This window comes from Perca fluviatilis, chromosome 5 (genome assembly GCF_010015445.1).
Source record: "Perca fluviatilis chromosome 5, GENO_Pfluv_1.0, whole genome shotgun sequence".
NCBI lineage: Eukaryota > Metazoa > Chordata > Actinopteri > Perciformes > Percidae > Perca > Perca fluviatilis.
The window spans coordinates 20,251,181-20,271,541 of record NC_053116.1 but is presented as its reverse complement, the minus strand read 5'-3'; the positions used below and the strand labels follow the sequence as shown (position 1 = coordinate 20,271,541).

General features: G+C 42.4%; 1 protein-coding gene across 10 annotated transcripts in view; it reads right to left on the bottom strand.

Annotated features, from left to right (window-relative positions):
- Nucleotides 1–234: 234 nt before the first annotated feature.
- Nucleotides 235–20,361, bottom strand: part of LOC120558875 (neuron navigator 1-like) — a 97,151-nt gene continuing 77,024 nt past the window's right edge. For 4 of the 10 annotated variants that reach the window (XM_039800193.1, XM_039800191.1, XM_039800200.1 and 1 more), the window contains 25 exons: nt 17,448–18,213; nt 16,835–17,347; nt 15,917–15,958; nt 14,917–15,065; nt 14,607–14,786; nt 14,429–14,508; nt 14,205–14,228; nt 13,922–13,999; nt 10,869–10,952; nt 9,268–9,408; nt 8,484–8,592; nt 8,254–8,375; nt 7,012–7,199; nt 6,745–6,907; nt 6,453–6,630; nt 6,254–6,342; nt 6,050–6,148; nt 5,713–5,884; nt 5,075–5,340; nt 4,834–4,985; nt 4,673–4,744; nt 4,350–4,555; nt 3,886–4,004; nt 3,598–3,786; nt 235–2,981 (listed from right to left, as the gene is read on the bottom strand). In XM_039800193.1, coding sequence (XP_039656127.1) covers nt 2,886–2,981; nt 3,598–3,786; nt 3,886–4,004; nt 4,350–4,555; nt 4,673–4,744; nt 4,834–4,985; nt 5,075–5,340; nt 5,713–5,884; nt 6,050–6,148; nt 6,254–6,342; nt 6,453–6,630; nt 6,745–6,907; nt 7,012–7,199; nt 8,254–8,375; nt 8,484–8,592; nt 9,268–9,408; nt 10,869–10,952; nt 13,922–13,999; nt 14,205–14,228; nt 14,429–14,508; nt 14,607–14,786; nt 14,917–15,065; nt 15,917–15,958; nt 16,835–17,347; nt 17,448–18,213 — 4,277 coding nt within the window. In that variant the 3' untranslated portion in view covers nt 235–2,885. The remainder of the gene's footprint in view (nt 2,982–3,597; nt 3,787–3,885; nt 4,005–4,349; nt 4,556–4,672; nt 4,745–4,833; nt 4,986–5,074; nt 5,341–5,712; nt 5,885–6,049; nt 6,149–6,253; nt 6,343–6,452; nt 6,631–6,744; nt 6,908–7,011; nt 7,200–8,253; nt 8,376–8,483; nt 8,593–9,267; nt 9,409–10,868; nt 10,953–13,921; nt 14,000–14,204; nt 14,229–14,428; nt 14,509–14,606; nt 14,787–14,916; nt 15,066–15,916; nt 15,959–16,834; nt 17,348–17,447; nt 18,214–20,361) is intronic. The other 6 variants (XM_039800195.1, XM_039800197.1, XM_039800194.1 and 3 more) reach the window with 6 other exon arrangements.

The following is a 20,361-nucleotide window of genomic DNA, read 5'->3' as shown; positions in this document are numbered from 1 at the left end:
CATCTCTGTTAGGATCTGTAAACTATGCAGGCAGGAAGACCCTGGCTTGTTTTACTATACACGGTTTTTCCCACATGTGCACGCGATTAAATGTAAGTAGGCCTAATTCCAAATAACATTTTGCGTGTACAAAAGCGCAACAGATAATATGGTATACAGTACAGAGTACAGAGCAATACAGAGTATTAGCGCCCCTAATGGATATCATCGTGTAAACACAGCCAAGACAGATAGTGATGTGACGAATGGCATGACTTTATTGTGTCCATTGCTCACTGTTAGACATATGGGATTTGATGTGATTATAGAGACATGCCATACAACCATTATTAGGCCCCCTTTTAAGTGCTCCTTCCCACTGGAGGAAGACAATAAAAACAACGAGGACGCCGTTTTCTGCATACAGGGGCCATGCCTTCTCTTAGATCTCTACACATTTTTTGTGATTGTTGTCGCAGATGCACTATTTACAATGTTTACAATAGTGATGTCATGTACAAAAGAGAAAGAAACCTTTACAAATATTTGCATAAGAAAAACAAATGTCTGCTCTTAAAAACAACGTGAAAAGAGGAAAATATCCAGTCAATAAAAATCCCTCCTGTGATAGGGTTAAGTGTGTTAGGTCCAATGAAACGAAACTTTAGGAGCATATCGGGGCTACATGCATCCACATCCGCTAATATCTGTTCTTACACTGCTTCCAAACTCTCAGGCAATTCCACAAAGATGTCAAGTCTTTCACGCTTAAGTTTAAAATGGTGCCAAACTGCATGCAAGCAGCCCAGTCATGATACACATTCTCATCTATTTCAGAGCTAACTGACACACACACACACACACACACACACACACACACACACACACACACACACACACACACACACACACACACACACACACACACACACACACACACACACACACACACACACACACCATCTTAACTAACAGCTTATCACCATGCCAAAGGTTAACATTGATAACCCACTCTCCACCAAGATCTGGGCATCAAGGTGATGACATTAAAGTGACATCAGAGTAGGTAAGAGGAAGTGATGATGTTTCCTCTAAATAGAGGCCTCCGTGTGGTAGATTAAAGCACCTCGAAAGCAGCTTTAGGCCAAATTGTGTTTTAGGCACAGATAGACTTAGGCATCATGTCTCTACTTTACACCAGCACCCTATTGGACAGTAGAGGAACATCCGGACAGAATATGGCAGTCTGAGGTACTTCAGGGTCAAAGGGGCACAGGGCTGAGAGGTTTAAGAATATCTCTACTACCTACAGTTTCCTCCTCTTAGACATCTTTTTATGCTTTCTTCTTTCTTCACATGACTCAACAGTCAAGATGTGAGCAATAAATACTCTCTGTAATCTAGTACTCTAACATATATTATGTGCAAACAAACAAAGAAAAGAAATAGGAGGAAGCCACTTGACACAATGAGTTTCAACCTTTCTTACCCCCATCCCTTACTGTTACAGTAACTCTTAAAATAAAGCAAGAGAAGGAAACCGATTTCTACACCTTGAAAAAAGGGATGTTATCAAAGATAAAAAGAGCAAATGCAACGAGGAAGGAAAATGTTTTTGTACACATTCACTTGATGGCAGTTTTTTTTCTCCACTTCCCCTTGTGGGATGATGAATGATCAAAACAGTCGGTAATGGCATGTTAGGTATACTGTAGGTAAGAGCTGCTGTGTACAGATGATTGTTGAACATCACTCAGTATAAAATCCTAAAAAATCAAGATTTTCAAAGCTGTATCCTTGTCTATCACCAGAGAAATTTGTGTTTTAAAACCGATATCTAAATACAGAATATATGCAAGCATAGCCAGAAATGGTAGGCCGTTTGGACAGACTAGATAAACAAGCAGTTCTTTTCTGTGTGTCTACAATACAGTATGTTGAGTAGAGTCAATGCCAGTTACTGTGGTTATATCAGTATATTACTAGAGGAAACAAGTGGATACTACTGGTGGAGTCCACCGATGATGACATTTTTTTCACAGACTGACCCTAAAACCGATTCTTTTTTTGCATTCATTATTCGCCCATGCATGTTACTCTAACAGCTTCACAGTTCTAATATTCAATCCATTAATGACACCATGGTTGAACTGAAAAGAAAAAAATAATTCAAGGCCATTTTCATAGTTGTGTTATAGAGAGTGTGTTATATTCTACCGAGCACCTTTGATAAGTCAGAAAGCACACCAGGAGAGCACTGAGGCAGGAGTAAATGCTGCCATCTAGAGGAATAACTAATGAACTGCATGATTCCCATATGATACACAGTCACTGACACAGCCTCCTAAAATCCAATTACCACAAGTAGAAAATAAAGTGCATTTTTGGCTGATGTCGAGTGATGATCCTACTTTTGAAGACATCAGAGTTACTTCTGAGGTGAATTTCTTTGTGAAATGAAGCCATCAAAGAAAACCAGTAAGCACCGATAGTTTGGGTGAAAGTCGTGGCAGTCAAAAAGCAAAAGAAAAGAAAAGAATGGGTCTTGATCAATAGGATTATAGGTAATATTTTGCATCATACTATTCCGGTTACCATGCACTTGCAGATTCAACAACAACCCATCTGGAACAAATTGAGGGCAGAGAGTAGACAAGTCTTTCCCTGACATGATCATCACAGCTTCCTATGAAAGCAGTTTTATTGTCTTTCTGATAGCACGGCAAAGCAAGCCCTTCGTCCATAATCACTCTCTCTATAGATCCTTTACAATTAGCTTTGTAGCTGCTCACTGAGCACACAGTTAATTATTGAGTCTTTTAAGTCTCATTGGGACTGCACCCGCTGCGTGAGTCGTGAAAAAGAGTCTATAGTTCCAAAGCTTGACCGACAGTCGCATGTTGTTCTCAGAGTGTAGCCTGCAGACTGGGATCCAGACAGCTTTCCCGCTCTGGAGACTCTATGTAGTTGGCCGATTCCTGGAGTTTCAACAGCATGGCCATCTGGGTAGCAGGAGGAGAGAGAGAGAGGCAGATTAACAGACATGTTTTGTTTTTACAGGGTTATTTCTTGAAATGCATCTTAGTCATTATGGCAACTAAGGAACTTAACTTGTTGAACATTTCTCTGAATATTGTGATAATTGTTTGGCTTTGCCACATCAACAAAACAAATAAGAAAACAGAGAAAAGTAGCACATTCTCACATCTGAGAGACTGGTACCAGCCAAGGTTTGGTGGAATATTTAATAAACCTCTCACAAAAGGGCGCAACATTCTTCATCTCCACTATTTTTTAAATTCAGCACGGTACGCAAATGAGCCCAGCCACAGTTTATCTGATTTGTAATAAGTGCTGCAAAATAAGTTTAGATTTTTTGAATTATTCTTTTGACACGTTGTTTTTGACACACCTTAGTGTAGTCTTTTAATAAATAAGAACTTAATTTGACTGTTTAGTGCCTATAAAATCCCCACAAAACCTTAAATAAATAAATACCCCTTTAGTCTATTATCAAGTATATTTTCCAGTAAATTTTCTGTTGATAGACTGATTAACTGACATCTGACAACTGACCCTTAACTAGTACCCGATCTTTACAAAAAACGTCACTCTCACCAGTGGGTCTGACTCCAGTGTGCTGGGTGGAGGTGTATCTTTGGGGGGCTTCTTTTCCTCACTGGGTGGACCTATGCTGGGGGGAGGTAGGTGAAAGAGCCTGGACTGGTCCTGCTGTGCATTGGGCCAAGGGAGAGTCCCTCTCACCCACTCCACTGGATCCTCCCATACTGCCTTCTGCCCGTGCACCTGAGAGAACAGATAAACGAAGAGGTACAGTAATGAATGTCTTGTTGTTGTTGTTAGCACTTATGTTACACTTTGGAGGATGTCTGTATGTGTGTTCACCTTGATGCCATCTTTGGCTCCCTCCTGCAGGTACGGTATGATGGAGTGGTTCCACAGGTCAATGAACCACTGCCTGAACTCTGCCACTGATACTGGGCATGACAGAAAGAAGCAAGGACCTGAGGGAAGCAAATTTTCATGTTAATTGATTTCCTCTTCCAGATCCAATTATTCCCCGTTTCCTGGCTTCTGCCTTAAAGCAACACCAGAGAACTTTTTGTAACTTAAAACAATGTTTCCAAAATTGTTTCAGTGGTTCATCAACTCGTAACAGGGTGAATGGCACTTCTGCGTTCGCTTTGTGGCTCTCTACCAGCTATAACCGCACTTTGCAAGTTTGCCAGATCAGGTAGTGGATCTGTAGTTTGAATGAGACATAATGGGACAATTCCGATTCCAACCTGTAGGGGAACCGAAGCGGGAAAAGTTCTCTAGTGTTGCTTTAACCGGCCACTGTCTCTCACCTATGAGGAAGTCTGAAGTGCCGTGTTTCTCCAGGAACGTGTGGAGGTGGTACCAGAGCTGAGGGATCCAGTCCAATACGCGGAGGAGAGCCTGGTGGCGTGCTGAGTCCTGCTCTTTCTCCTGGTAGGCTTCCACAGCTTTACGGTGCAGGTACCTCAGCAGGAACCCGTTAGCTGGTTCCACGTTGTTGGAGAACATTACCATCCTGTGGTCATATGGTCAATGTTACTTTTACTGACTGTATATGATAGCTTCATTTTGTAATTAATAGTGTATCAAAGTAAGAGGAGGCATTGTAAACATTTTCTGGCTTTGTGCTCACCTGAAGCTAAGGTGCAGACTGTGGTTCGATGTCATCTTCACAGGCTGATTGGTTGTCCCAATGATGTAAGGACTGAAACATCAACAGAGGAAATCATGTAACTCAATGACATGTTATTTCAACTCTTTAGTGAAATACCGTAACTGTTTGAAGTGACTTACCATTTGTGATACTTGCAGGTGAGTGCTCCATTAACAAGCTCAGTGGTGGCTGCTGAATCACTGATGTCATCTATGATAACAACCAGTGGCAGTTCTCCTCCACTATCTCTGTCTATCTGATTTGCTAAGTCGGACAGATACAACTGCAACTCCTGTGAAAGCGAAGACAGGTTAAATAAAAATGTCTGTGTGTAGAAATCCATATTTGTGTAGAAAAAAAACACAAAAATTCATGCGTTACCTTCAGTGACTGACGATGCATGTTGAAGGTGACGGCAGTGCTGCAACCGAGGAGACAGGTCTCGTGGTCGGCCTCAGACAAGTCTGTCCGGCTGCGCTGCAGGAGGTAGTGGGCCAGACGCTGAGCCAGGTAAGTCTTTCCTGTCCCGCTGGGCCCGGACAGAACCAGACGCCTGTGCTTCAGCAGCAAGCTGATGTAGTGCAGCATCATCGGCTTAGGAATCAGAGTCTCAAACACCAGTGAGTCAACACATTTTTCTCTGAGACCTAGAGAGAAGCAGACACAGGGGACCGAGGCGAAGCAATTGGATTTATATTGTATTTATTATTAAATACTTGTAAATATGGTATGTGAAAAACAGGGACATATTTTAGCCCTTTATTTACAAACCATTTGTACTTTCAAATCAAAAGCATAACATCAGATGGATTGATTAAAAAAAAGTGTTAAAAAAAATGAGGCAAATAGCAGCTCTCTAAAACACTCTCTCAAAGTTGAGTTTTACATTGTACTAAAATGAACTGAGACCAACGGCTGCTTAAAGGGTAGGAAATCAATCCAAATGAAAATGGATTATACACAATTTTAAGCACAACTATTAGTATGGTTTCTACTATCAGTCGAGGACACTCACTAACCTTTCAAAGTGACAAGTATTCGAGCTGAACCACTGCTGAGACAACGATAAGGTGAGGCTTGAGGTTTGTCCCCTCCTATCACCCTCTGCCCTCCCTGGGTCAGCTGGTACATGTGCAGCGAATCACAGGACAGACCCAGGCTGGCGGTCGGGTCCACCTGAGTTAGGTAGTCCTGGCAAAAAACGAAAAGAAGTAAGGAGTGATCTATCAAATCACAGCCATACTATTTGTTAGAACCACTAATCTAATAATAATAATAATATCTAATACATCTAATACAAATAAATAAAATAATAAATATTTAAAGTCTACACGGTGAAAAAGGACACAGTCTTACCTTGAAGGTCTTAGCTATTAGAGAGTCGAGACAGGACCAGTCAGTTCTCGCACTGACCATCACTGAGCCCAGGTAGAACTCCTGCTGCTGCTTACTGTCCTATAGAGACAGAGAGAGGGAAAGAGTGCATAATCTCCCAGCTGTTCGATATAAACCTGTTGACATTATTGGATGTTGTGTCTATTAAAGGTGCTCTGTGTTTACCTCTGCTTGATCTCCAATGCGGACAAGCACTCGTGCACACACCTCATCCCTCTGGGAAGACACACTTAACGTGTCAGCTGGAGACACGTCTGTGAGAGTGAAGAAAAAAAAGCATGAGAGGCGTATAGAAATAGAACTTTTATTTATTACTGTGCTTGTGCGTGAGCTGAAAATAGGTGAAATTCTGTATGTCTTGTACCTGGATCTTTACAATCATTCAGACTGAGGCTGAATGACTTGGTGAGGGACATGCTCATCGGCTGCCGCAGTGAGGGCCCCAGGAGAGAGGCCAGGCCTGAAGGCTGGGAAGTGGAAGAGGTGGGACCAGAGCCTGTTTTCAAATGGTCATTCTCTGCCTTCAGGTTCTCCACTGTTGACTAGGACATAACAAGATAAAAACTTCAATATCGAGTTCTATTAACACACAAATGCACCATTTATACTTATGCCTCAGGTGAATACGTTACTGAACATGCACAGGCAAAACAAACCTGCATGCTGTTCATGGCTTCTCGAAGCTGCTCCAGCTGATGTGCAGAGCTTAAGGCCTCCAGTCGGATGTCTGTCAGTTCTCTCTCTTTCACCCAGAGTTCTGAGCGCAAGTCTGATACCGCCGTTTCCTCAATGTCTCCCTCTTCTGTAGTCTCCATGATTCTGGAGGGGACAATATGCACTCATCAGGGCAAGACACCCATGAAGGCTAAACTGGTTATCTAACTATTGAGCTGAGAGATGGAGCAAGGTGTTTGGGTACTCACACAGAAGATGTGGCGGAGGCCGATGTTTTGAGGGATGAGGGCTGTTTTTCTCCGTCCTCTTCTCCTCCCTCATGGAGCATTTTTGGGGAGTTGGGAGCTGAGGAGTCAGGGGTGGCAATTTCCTCGATGTCTGAGTACGTTTTTGAGCCTTTCTTAATGCTGAACGCCTTGTTGAAGGAGCTCCTCAGCTACACAGATGGAGAGGAGCAGAGAGAAAGAGGGAGAGACAGATGATTGAACCAATATTCGGAGTCAAAAAAGAAGGAGGTGTTAGGATTGTTAATCTGACACAAACATTGACACATGCTAAACATTAAGTGGTTCGTTATCTTGGGAAATGCTTATTCACTTTATTGCCGTGAGTGAGAGGGATCGGTCTACCAGTACCTCTAAAGCTCACTTACACACTTCCTGGTGTATTGTCATAACCATGAGGCAACCAGTGTAGACTGTACCCAGCCAAGAAATAGTTATAGCACACTCAGCCCCCCGACCACAACCTGTTGTTTTAACATTTCAATTTTGTACCTTAGGACTAAGCCAGGTTAGCTGTCTGCCCCTGTTTCTAGTCTATATGCTAAGCTAAATGCTAACATTTATTGGACAGACATGAGAGTGGTATCAACTTTTGGCAAGAAAACAAAGTGCATTTCCCAAAATGATTGGCTTCCAGTCATATTCTGCAAATAGGTCAAAGTTGTAGTCAGTGCATGTTTTTGCAGATTTAGTACCCTGCTGTTGGGTCAGTAAGGGATATTTGGTAAGGTTGTACAACATTTTAATGAAAGACAAAATACACAATATGGAGCATGGTGTAAATAAAGAGAAACCGCAATTAACACATTTTGATGATTAAACTGAGAACTCCGCTTTCCATCATGTCTGCTGATTGCCACTCAAACTGAATTGCAGCCATCCATTCAATTTTAATATTCACAGAACAGGCAGCCATTCAGTAGCTGAGGAGGTCAATGTGCAGAGATGGAGGGTACTTGAGAATTGCATTGTAGTTTTAGATAGTCCATAATGCTATGAATGACAGAAAATTATAGAGGCTTTATAGGGACAAAATGATTACACTCACCTCAAAGACCTAAAACAAAAAAATAACACAACACAGAGGAAGGAGAAACTGGTCATACTTACTAGTATGTCATTATCACTAGGGGAAATGAACTAAGCATAGACAAACACAAGGTTGTGAGAGTAAAACATTGCTTTGCATGCAGCGTGTGTTCTTACCCAGCTCTTTTTTTTCTTCTTCTTGGCATCTTGGTCCTTGAAGCTGCCCACACTCGACATACTGGTCAGGCTGTTGAGACTGGAGATGCTCTCACATGAGTTCTGACGTCGAATCCGCACGTCTGGTAAACAAGAAAAGTCAACATCAAAAGAGGCAAATGTGCAGGGACACAGTCAGTTGTGCAGAGAGACAGAAGGAAACAGAAAGATCAACTGGTCCATCTCCAAACCTTTCATATTATCCGGGCTGTTTAAGGCTCCTTGTATGACAGCCTGGGCTTCATCATTCCTGGCCTTCAGAGCCTCGATGGTCTCCCTCAGCTCTACCAGCTCTGTGTCCTACACACACACACATTTAAAAAATCTTAGTGAGTTGGGTTGGGATAGATCAGTTTTTATCTGAGCTCAGAGCTGTGTGAAAGCTTTACCTTTTTTTTATGAAGCAGACTGGTTTAAACTTTTCATCATGCAAACCAACTTCCTCAAACTTAACTTTGACAAATCAGAAATGATCATCATTGGTCCCAAATCCCTCACCAAAACCACTTGCAACTTAAGCCTCACCATCGATAACTCCACTCTGTCTCCCTCCCAACACATCCACAACCTCAGTTATTTTCGACAGCAACCTCTCCTTCAAACACCACATCAAATAAATCACTTGGACTACCTATTTTCACCTCAAGAACATAGTTTGTCTACGCCCATCACTCTCCTTCTCTGCTGCCGAAACCTTAATCCATGCCTTTATCACATCCAGAATTGACTACTGCAATAGCATTCTTTATGGTACATCATCCAAAGTCCTATTTAACGGCAGTACATCCACAACTCTGCTGCTCATCTGCTCACGCATTCTCGCTCCCGTGACCACATCACCCCTGTCCTCCAGAACCTCCACTGGCTCCCTGTCCCACGACAGATACGATACGTCCTTCTACTCACTCACAAAGCCGTCCATAACCATACCCAACGTCCTATCTCACTGACCTGCTCCACCACCACACTCCTTACCGCAGCCTCCGCTCCTCTGATGCCAACCTTCTGTCTCCACCACTCAGGACCAAGCGCCGGACCTGGGGTGACAGAGCCTTCTCCATAGCTGCCCCCTCCCTCTGGAACTCTCTCCACAAACACATCCGCGACTGCACCGATCTGTCCATGTTCAAATCACAAAACTCACCTTTTTAGAGCTGCTTTTCAATTTTTGATTAACGTATGTTTTTCTTTAAAAACTCTGTAAAGCGCTATATAAATAAAATGCATTCATATTATTATCATCATCAAAAGTGGTTTGTTTTTTCCAATATAGAGTTAATTAGGTCCTCCAGGATCGATCAGCTCAGACAATTCTTCTGGTAATAGACAGTGAAAAACACATGCAAATGACCTGCCAATTATTCCTGTAAGAAATGAATAGTTCATCACCACTTCACTGAGTTACCTTATCATTACCTCATTCATGCTCATCTCAGTTCAGTGCTACTATGTCTCTTTATTCTTATCGATTATTTTTAAAATACATTTTAACTGTAACTTAACTCTATTTTAACTTTTTTACATTTTTATATATATAATACCGGTAATACCGGTTTTCTAAATTTCTCTTTTACACATTTTGCAAATAATTTCTCTTGCACTCAGACCATAGCAATGTAGCTTATAACTACACACATACAGTTTAGAGAAAATCCTGCACATAGAAAAATCCAACGTTTCGGTCTCAGACCTTCATCAGGTAAATTCACAACTACACACATACACAAATAAAGATTGATTTTGATGTGAAAATAATGGTTTGGCTTATTTTGAAAAACTACATTTTTTAATCCAATTTAGGACCGTTTTTTTCAATGTTTAAAATAAAAACGGATACATTCCTACATTTTTGGGAAGGAGTAGTATGGTCTGATGTTTTAGTTAAGCACTACAACTCAAACCCACCATATGAGCTCATACACCTGGCGTGCTTGATCGTCCTCACGATATTAACAGTTCAAAAGGACAAAGAGTCCAGAACAACGGAGCCTCTCTTTGTGTGCTAAAGTCGATGCCACTCCACTCTAAATAGAGCCGCCCGGGCCATCTCCTCAAGGTTAAAGAGCCTCAGCTCCAGGCTAAGCTGCACAGGTCAGTGCGCTGGCACAAACAACAAAGACTTTTTCTGGAGTGGTCTAGACGGGTCTTTCAGTGGGAGCAGCAAGGCATGAAGCACTGAGAGAGACTCCTCACATTTATGCACACACTGAATACTGCCTCGAGCGCCGATCAATTTATTCACAGCAAAATAGATACAAAGGCTGAAGAATGCAGGAATGCGATGTTTGGTGTGAGTGCACGAGCAAGCTGTTTGCACTTTTCATACAGCTTAAAGTGAAGGTTGTTTTTCATTGATCCTCTTCTCACACTAAGTCACCCTGTGGGACTGCAGCCTGGGCCTCTAACCTACATTCAGCTCCTCAGCGCAGGCTGTGATCAAAGTCACCTGACTCCATGCTGGCACAACGCTGCCTGCTCTTAGCTGAATGCTCATAATAAGACGGTCACAATGGTGGAATGCAGCTGGAATTCAGGTTTGTGAGTGTTTATGTTTGAAAGTGTGGATGTGACGATACCTTCTGTTCCTGGCTTATTGACAGACTCTGCAGACGAGTTGTCATCAGTTGCAAACTTTGCTCGAAGGCGGCCACCAGATTTGCCTGATTGGAAAAGATGAAAGACAAAATCCATAATTTGTGTTTACCTCAATTATTTATTAAAGTAGAAAATTATTATTTATTATATTACATTAACAACATAATTTACATGTAGACACAGATAAAGTATAAGGAGAATAATGAAACTAGAAATTGACACCCTATACAGGAAGAGATTCAACAGATTTCCTCTTCCCCTTTATCGCTTGTATATGAGGTGCTAAAAGGCTGAATAACAGACAAAGGCTGAACAGGATGTCCCCTGTGGAAAATTCTCCTCCTCCCTAATCTCTCTCTCTCTCTCTCTCTCTCACACACACACACACACACACACACACACACACACACACACACACAACACACACACACACACACACACACACACACACACTTCAGCCCACAGCAGGAAGGGAAAATTACTTTCCCCTCTCCTTTATAGAATGTATTAATACAGTAAAATAATGCATACAGCCCAGTCATTAATCCCACACATAATCATGTTGTTATCCGTACATCTCTTTTGCCAATTCACTGCCCTTGCAAAACAAGGTCAAACAGTATGAAAAAAATCTCTCTCTCTCTCTCTCTCTCTCTCTCTCTCTCTCTCTCAAACACACACACGCACATGTGCGCACACACACACACACCCATGCACGCGTGCGCATGCACACACAGACACTTGATTTATGTGTGCTGCATTAAGCCGTGCATAATGGCTGCGCTGTATTGCTGCACTTGGACCAATGGAAATGCTGACAGGGTGGTCCTACAGAAACAACCTTGTAGAGTGGAGAGAAAGAGCAAGGCACCTGTGTGTGTGTGCGTGTGTGTGCCAAAGCTAAGTGGCTTGGGGAGAGGTTCAGGAGGAGGTTAGCATTATTCAGGCCCCACACATGGATAAGAAATGTGCTGAGAATGCACAGAAATTATCTATAACTGACATACCACAATTTGCATTTTAAATCTCTCTCTATGCATATCTTTCCTATTTCATCTGAAGGGTAAATATCTTGCCTTGTGTGAGAAATAAAGTGTTTGTGGCTCGCTAGCAATACTCACATCTTTAAAAACAGGTCATGAATAAAGTGTAGTTTTTATAAAAGGCTTAATATTTTCCTTTTCCAGAGTTGATTGAATTTGGTGAAACAGTGAGTATTTTAGGCAGCAGGGCGGTGTACTGTATGTGGGGAAAAATAAACTACAGTGCCCATGTTCATCATAATAACGGAATATGTCACCCAATGTGGCTCACTGATGTGTTTTTAGAACTCTATTTCACAGAAGAATTAGGTATATTAAGCTTTGGGCACACAGATAATACGTGTTACTAGGATCAATTAATTGTTGTTGTTGTTGTTGGTGGTTTTTGAAAGTGATATGTTGAAAATAAGAAAAATATAGAATACCATCTGACTTTTCCTTTAAAAGTCTGGATCATCTGACTTGCAGAAAAATCAAAAGCTTAACTCCAGCAACAATAAACTGGTACACATAAGGTAGGTACATGTAACATAATCTGAACAAAGTTTGATGTGCTATGCACATCTTTTTACATTAAGCAGTAAGAAACAAAAAATACAAGACGGTTGAAGGCTCCCTGACATTGCTCTTTCTTTGCCTGCTGTCGCTTGTTCAACACTCGTGATGTCTTCATGAGTATCAGTTACCTCTGTCTCAGGGTAGATGTCATTGAGGTGGACAGTTCATCAAGACGAGTGACAAGAATAGGGTGTAAAATTGGAGGGAGGGGCTATTACAAATTTGTTGCCTCGGGGGTGAAAGGCCGCACATTGTACCTTTAATTATGGCAAATGTAATTCGTATAGATAAGACTGTGGTTGCACAGAGCAGATGTTTTCGCTTGGTTGACAGTCCCCGGCCATCTTATGTATTGTTCCTTTGTTTGATTAAAAGGTATTTTCTCTTTTTTATTTTGCCAGGGAGATTTGTGAGATGGAAAATTCCCTTTAAGAAATTCCTTCGAGAGTTGAAATCCACTTGGGGATAAAATGTTATTTATTTAAGAATATTTGCTTTAAGATATTTGCTAAAAGACATTAAGTTAAATTTATATGTTTTGTAAGAGGACATTTTGATGCTGCTGCAAAAGGAAATAAGTTATTTGGGTGCTTTATGCAAGAGGGCTAGCCTGGGTAAACCCTGACGAACGTCCGGCAAATTTGAGATTTGCTCTGCAGGTGAGTCTGGCGAAGAGCCCATTCAAACCCATTTACAATGTCCAATCACGACCGTTGAGGCGGGCTTTACGCAGACGAGGATCGCGCAGCAACGTTGAGCAGCTTTTTGTTTACATTCAACATGACGCCCATGACCGGCGAGCTGCAGGTCAGTCTGACATATGGCGATTTCATGGCGGTCAACGTTACAATTAACTGACAACATAAGTTATACGAGTTACAGTTCTCAAGGACGCACGCACACACGGACAGAGACACAGTCTCTTTTTCCTTTCTCTCAACTTTTCCGCCGTGTGTGGCGCGTACCTGCAGTGCTCGCGGTGTGAAGCTTGTGTCCGCGCTATTCTTGCACATGTAGGGAACCTCGTGAATTAACCTGCAACATGTCAGCTGTTTGGACATTCTTCAGCATGTGTGCAGAAGATAACAAGTTTGCAATATGCAACACCTGCAAGGAAAAAGTAGGGCGTGGACTTCTTATGTACTGTCTATGGGCGTGGAGGGAACCAAAAACCACAATCACGTTTCTTTAGTTGGATATTGGATGTGAAAAGCGTCACCCAGATCATTGGTCTGATTGGTTGAAGGACTATCCAATTGCGCCCAGAGGCATTTGAGTGGCGTCCGTTGGTGACGCCCCTTTGGAAATGAACTGTCAATGAACCTTTCCCAGACCCACTCTCAGTTACAACTGAGAAGGGTCTGGTGTCAACCAGGCTACAAGAGGGCACCATTTATTAATGATAAGTAAGGTAGCAGACAAACAGTACATACGTTAGCCGTCAGCTGTGTCGTTAGGTTAGACACCTTCTCCTGTGACGATTCCAGCTCCCTCCTCAGCTTACGTATTTGCTGTAAGGAAAAATGGGCATGTTACATTATCAAAAAACCAAGCTTACTAAAGTTGACATTGGCTGAGATTACACAAGTGACTAGGAGTGGATGTTGCCCATGAAATGAATGACAGACTTGTTCTCCCACAGACAATAGAGATGAGAGTGATGGATGAAAGGACAGAAATGAGACAGAGAAGAAGAAAGAGCAAGAACCAACTTACCTCTCCCTGAATCCTTTCTTCAGCCTTTGAAAGCAGTGGGAATAAGAGTCAAGGTGTTAGATAAGACAAAAGCAGAGGAGTAGAGAGGAGAGGAGACTAATAAGATATTGGGCATACCCAGGGAGAAAGTCTTGTCTATTTAAAGTGTGGAACGAGAGGAAAGCACCAATCACACTCCCATGTAAATACACCTTACACTAAATCTTATACTGAAGCGTAGCTACCTGATTCTGCATGCCGCCCACACTCACCGAGGAGTAGCTTGACGAGGCATTGGACGCCAAAGAGAGTACAGACCCATGAACTAAAATGCGACAAAATAAACCAATTAGAAACTGAGTTGCACAACAACACTGAAAAGAACGTTGTATTACAGGTATCACAATAATTCAGTGGTCTCACCCTCGTCAGGCTCCTTGTCTCTGAAGGATCCGGAGCGAACCATTCCCATGCTGCGGGGGCGTTCAGCCAGCGACAGTGTGCTGCCCAGCGGAGACGCTCCATACAGCTCCAGAGAGGCATCGTGCGTTGGGATGCTGTTGGATCGAGTCATCCTCGGAGGTCCGCCGACAGGGCTGGGCACTGGAAAGAGAGCAGAGGGGTCAAAGGAAAGACAGATAGCGATGTTATACATGAAATGCATAATGTAGTGTTAGCGCTATTCTCGTCAGTGCTCTTTTAAGTGTGTGTGTGTGGATGTGTTCAAACTCACCCATACTGGTTTTAGAGGTGCGGGGCAGGGAGGTGGGTGAGGACAGCAGTGGAAGATTGAGAGAGTCGGTCATACTGAGAATAGTATGAGAGTGTCTCCTCTCCCCTTTCTCCTTCCCTTCCTCCTCAACCTGGGAGGCACCGCTAAAACTGCACAAAGGACAAAGTTAGTGTCACTATGAATGGTAAATAAAGAAACCGTCAGTCATTATAGATATGTCATTTTTACATACTGGAATCAATGTACAGTATTCAAGTTTAACATTTTGAGGACATTTGGGAACATCATGTTAAATGCCATCTGAGAACACACAAAAGTAGCCAAAATCAAATGAAAGAAGAGTTATAAAAAGAAGTAAGAAAGTTTATAGTTTATATTTTTAGTTTAACTTTATTTTAAACCCTGTTTATCATCTATAAGCAGGATACAAACATATAATAAATTTTTAGAACACATTACAATATACAGTATTAGAGTACATACAATATAGAGTTACTAGGACATTTTTACAAAAGTTGTTATTAATGTAGATTATTTTCAACAATTATAACTTCTCCTATGAAGACATATTTTATATTACTACTAATAATACTATTGTATTATAGTGTATTGTTATCTATAAATGTGTTTATACACCAGCCTCCAGTTATGGATGCTTCACAGGAGTTGTTGACCTTTTATTAATAAATGTTAAACTGCTTTTAAATGCTAAATAATGAGGGTTAAAATAAAGTGTTACCCAGTAACAATATTTTTAAATAAGTGGAAAGACAAAAACAAAATATTGCCGGTGGGACCCAATGAGATTTTGAGGGGATTAAAGCAGGATTTTTGGAATACAAGTGACAGGGATGATGAGGATTACAGTAACACAATCTGTCATTGAATGAGGATCTAATCAATGGTATCTGTGTGAGTGTGTGTGTGTGTGTGTAATGAGAGACTGTGCCAAACTATCAGTGTATGACGGGGTGTAGCTGTATGTGTGTGTCCCACTTACCTTAAACCTTTCTTTGGCAGTGTGTTTCTGTCTCTCTGAGAACTGTGGAGATTAAACAATGACATTATTTAACCACTGCCACAGGGAGTTATTAAACTCTCAAGAACAGGCAGCAGGCGCAAAGAAGCACAGTATGACTGGCAGACAGCTGGTGTCAACCAGTAATTATGACTTCAGTCACTGGGGCCCATACAACACTGATAATAGGCCTGCAGTAATAATAGCCTAAAACCTCTCAGTCTGTGTGTGTGTGTGTGTGTGTGTGTGTGTGTGTGTGTGGGGGGTTGTAGTTTGAGTTCATAATTTATATACGATTTTTAGATTTCTCATTAAACCACATTCTAACATTTGGGCCATATTTAGCATCTCATACAGAATTTACCGTACAAAAACATGAAATAGACAACATATTTTAGTTTGTGACTACCATGGGATGGAGATAAGGCATCCTCTTGCATTCTACAAGGACTTTTGTAATATTCTTAAGTATATTCTGTTATTCTGAGACTATCCTGACAAAACCACAGACATCTCTACCGGTCTGCGTTTTAATTATTATCTTGCTTTGAAGGTTTGAATAGGTGTTGTTTCTTACTCTTGATTAATGCCACTGCTGTCAAAAATTGGCTCCATGCCTTTTCCAGTCTGAGCATTTTGTCATCAAATGCCAACCGAATCTTCTTTCCACCTGCCCACTCAGTAAGGGGCGGGAGATGCATTATTGCATTATTACTTCCCTTATCACTTCTGCCTTCCCTAAACAATAGATAATGTCGGTGCAGTTCCTCAGCAGACCAGTAGGTGGAGATACATAGCCGCATTACAAAAATTAATAACAAAATATCTGCTTTGAATGTATACCAGTCTGATGTGATTGGGTTTAAAATATATGCACAATTGAAGATTATTGAATCTCACCTGTCTGTGAGAGACAATGATACTTTACTTCCAGAGCTCCAGCTGGCAGGAGGGCCTCTGTCTTCCTGTCTATCTTTGTGCCGGGACTCTAAGGTGGTGTAGCCTCTCACCAAATTGTCCCTCTCCCTCACCTTCTCCCTCTCCTGGGGCTCTGGGGCCAGACTCATTGTGAGCTGCAGCGACTCCATGCTGCGATGCAGCCCAGACAGACGAGGGTAGATAATGGGAGAGGTGCTCCCTTGAACCCCGAGAGAAGAGACCTGCCTTGGCCCCAACCCTGCTCCTGAGCTTGAGAAGCAGGCTGACGAGTTCACATTAAGTAAAGGAGCAGGGCTGGGGGTCAGGCAGGGGCCAGTGGAGCTGCCTGCTGAGCTAGTCAGGTCCTGGAGCTTAGAGTAGGGAGGAATCTTAGGTGGCAGGGAGTCCTGAACTTCTACCTCTAGGCTGTTTGAGTTCAGCTTGTCAAGATGGGCCATGGATGGAGGCTTTGCCAGGCTGCGCATCCCAGATAACCTAAAGACAAAGACAGACAATGCATATTCATTGTTTGTGAGTCGAAAAATACTGAGAAATTGCACCATGTATGTTTTCTGGTAGTATATGAAGCCAATACCTGTGTGTGTTCGGTGAGGGCAGATCCATGCCCTTGCCACTGCTGGGAGGTCGCAGCCCCTGCAGCTTACCTCCGTTCTCTGAGGGAGTCTGAGCAGGGCTGCCCTTCAGAGACCCACCTCCACACTCAGAGTCAGATACTACAGCTTTGGCTTTGGCCCTCTCTTTCTCTTTCTCTCTGTCTGTCTGATTGACAGGACTGGGACTCGGGATCCCACGACCACCTGCTTTACTTAACCCAGAACCAAGCCCTGAGGCGGGCTCTTTGAGCCTAGAGCCCTGGGGCGGTTTGAGCCCCGAGCCTCCTACCATGTCCATGGTAGTGCTCACTGGGCGAGCTGAGCTAGGCCGGGTTAAAGTCAGGGTGTTTGTCTTAGCTGGGCGAGGCAGAGAGCGGTACTGGAGAGACGTCCTGGCATTTGGAGATAGAAAACCACTCTGGTCGGTGCTTGAAACATCTAGACTTGTCTTACGTCCTCCACCACCACCACCACCACCACCAGTCCCTGGTTTGACAGGAATACCCGAAGTTTTAGGAATCTTCCCCGCATTGTTTGTGCCGTTATTGGTAGCTGTGGTAGGCTTCTTGAAGCCAAAGTTTCCACCAGTTGAGGGCCTTACAAGGCCGGACGGAGGTTTCCGTTGCTCACCAGCCCCGGTGCCATTTCTGGGGTCTTTACCGGCATCAGAAGAGGAGCGCTGAAGGCCGGAGTTCTTCACTGTTAACCGAGACTTATCCATTGGCTTCCCATCTGACTTTACTGTACCTAGAGAGGTAGAGAGAAAAAAACTCACTGATGAGTAGCTTGAACCGTTTAAAGCCTGAACAGACTCTGGTGGTGAGTGAGACTAACCAAGCCATATTAGGACATGATATCTTATCTGACCACCTACAAGGTCTGACTGTCTGCTGATAAAAGCAAATCCCTGCGTGACTCTGAGCAGACAGACAGTGTATAGACCAGACTCTCACACTGTTATCATGCAGTTACTCCTCTTTTCCATCCTGATGAACTAAAACCATTTTCTGTGGCTTTCCAGTATGTGGACGTCTGTGTGTCACAGCTACAGAGTGCTGAGATTAACATGTGCAGCATGGCTGTGGAAAACTGGTGTTCACATTCATGAAGCGTGTCTGCATGCGCAAAAGTGCATGAAACACCCAGTATAACTGAGTTTCTCCACTCTTGAAACCTGTTTGGGGAAAGAGGGCGGAGTGAGAGATAGCCCGGTCGAACGGAGGTTGAAGGACAATTATGTGATTTTGTTCCCCTCTGTACATTTCCCAGTTGGCAAATTAATTGGACTTGTTTGGAAGTTATTATGAGAAAAAACTATTAGCCACATGTGCACTGTATGCACCACCCACAGAAGTGCGAGCCCACACTACCCACACTCTTAATTTGTATCTAATGGGAGTTGTTATGGGAGGTTTATATACCAGGCATTAACAGAGTCAAAGAACTGCTGTTGAATGGGACCCACCGGCGTGCTGCCTTGGGACATCTGGAGTCACTTAAGGGTACTGAAAAACCCGCAAAATACACACGCATAGGGCCAGACATATATACCACACACACTCAGAGTTCTCAGTGATTGGATCTTATAGGAATGCGACACTGACGACACATTATGCTTGGAGTTCTTTTGTAAATGTGAAAATTGGGTTTACATGTCAAGTCATAAACTCAATCCATCGTATAACCGCAACACTGCACGTTCCAAGAACATTAAGCTGCAGAAACACACACACAGGCGTACGTATTAATTTTGACTTAAATGAAGCCTGATTTACTGACACGGGCTATAGAGACAGTGGAGCTCAAAGCAGCGTGTGTAGAGACAGTGAATCACCACGTGTCTCGACGCAAGAGGCCTCTGCATGTCTGAAGAGATACAGGCAGACAGAGAAATCCTTTACATTTCTAACACTGCCGTCTCTAGATGTAGAAGGAAAAAGGCTCATTTATATTCTCCTTCCCGAAGTCTTCTTCTATTTAAGGCCACTGTGGTAGAAGGGGGAGCAGTATGGAGTGATGTATCCACACACACACTCGTATTCCTGACTATCATTCCCGGCGTTTTCCCAGGAAGCTGAGCCACCTCATTTCTAGACTCCACCACACCATAAACATGTCTGTGCTTGATTTGTGGTTGTTGAGATACAGTACTAGTGTTTATTTGTGTGTATGTGTGAGGTATGTACATTTGTAAACAATTGTTGCAGAAAGGTGGCTGAATGCATCTGCAGGTATGTGTCCGTGTGAGCGCATGTGACAGGAAGGAGAGAGAACAGAGAGAGAGAGATAAATGATACATCAGCGCTGACAGAATGACTTACAAACTACTACATACACATTCTGGCAGGAATGCAGTGCGTTTAATGTTGGACTGTACCGTTAATGGACACTGTTGTCCCATAATGCAATGCACAAGGGAAATAGAAGCAATGCTCACAGCTGGAACAAATTGTGGATGTTGGTTCAAAAGCTCCAACAACATCTCAGAAAACAAACCAACCAGTATTAATTCTAGTTAATTTTTCTGGAAAAGCAACACTGAGTAAAACTGAATGTAAACATAACGAAAGGGCACCTTTAAGTAAATAACATATAATATAAATAAATAATATAAATAAAGTCAATTTTGAGTCAGTAAGTTAAAGAGTTTGAGGCAAAGTGTAAAAGTGTCTGGAATGAAGACTGTGTAGCATTTACCGCATATTGAATTATTTTCTGTTAGTACAAAACAATTTGTCCTGAAACAATTAATAATGTATCGATTAATTAGCCAAAGAAAATTAATTCTTACAATTAGGGTTGTTCAAATCATTTATCAAGGAAAAACAGAAAAATGTGTTGGTTCAAGCATTTCAAATATGAGTTTCTGCTGTTCTTCTCTCTTATATACTGTAT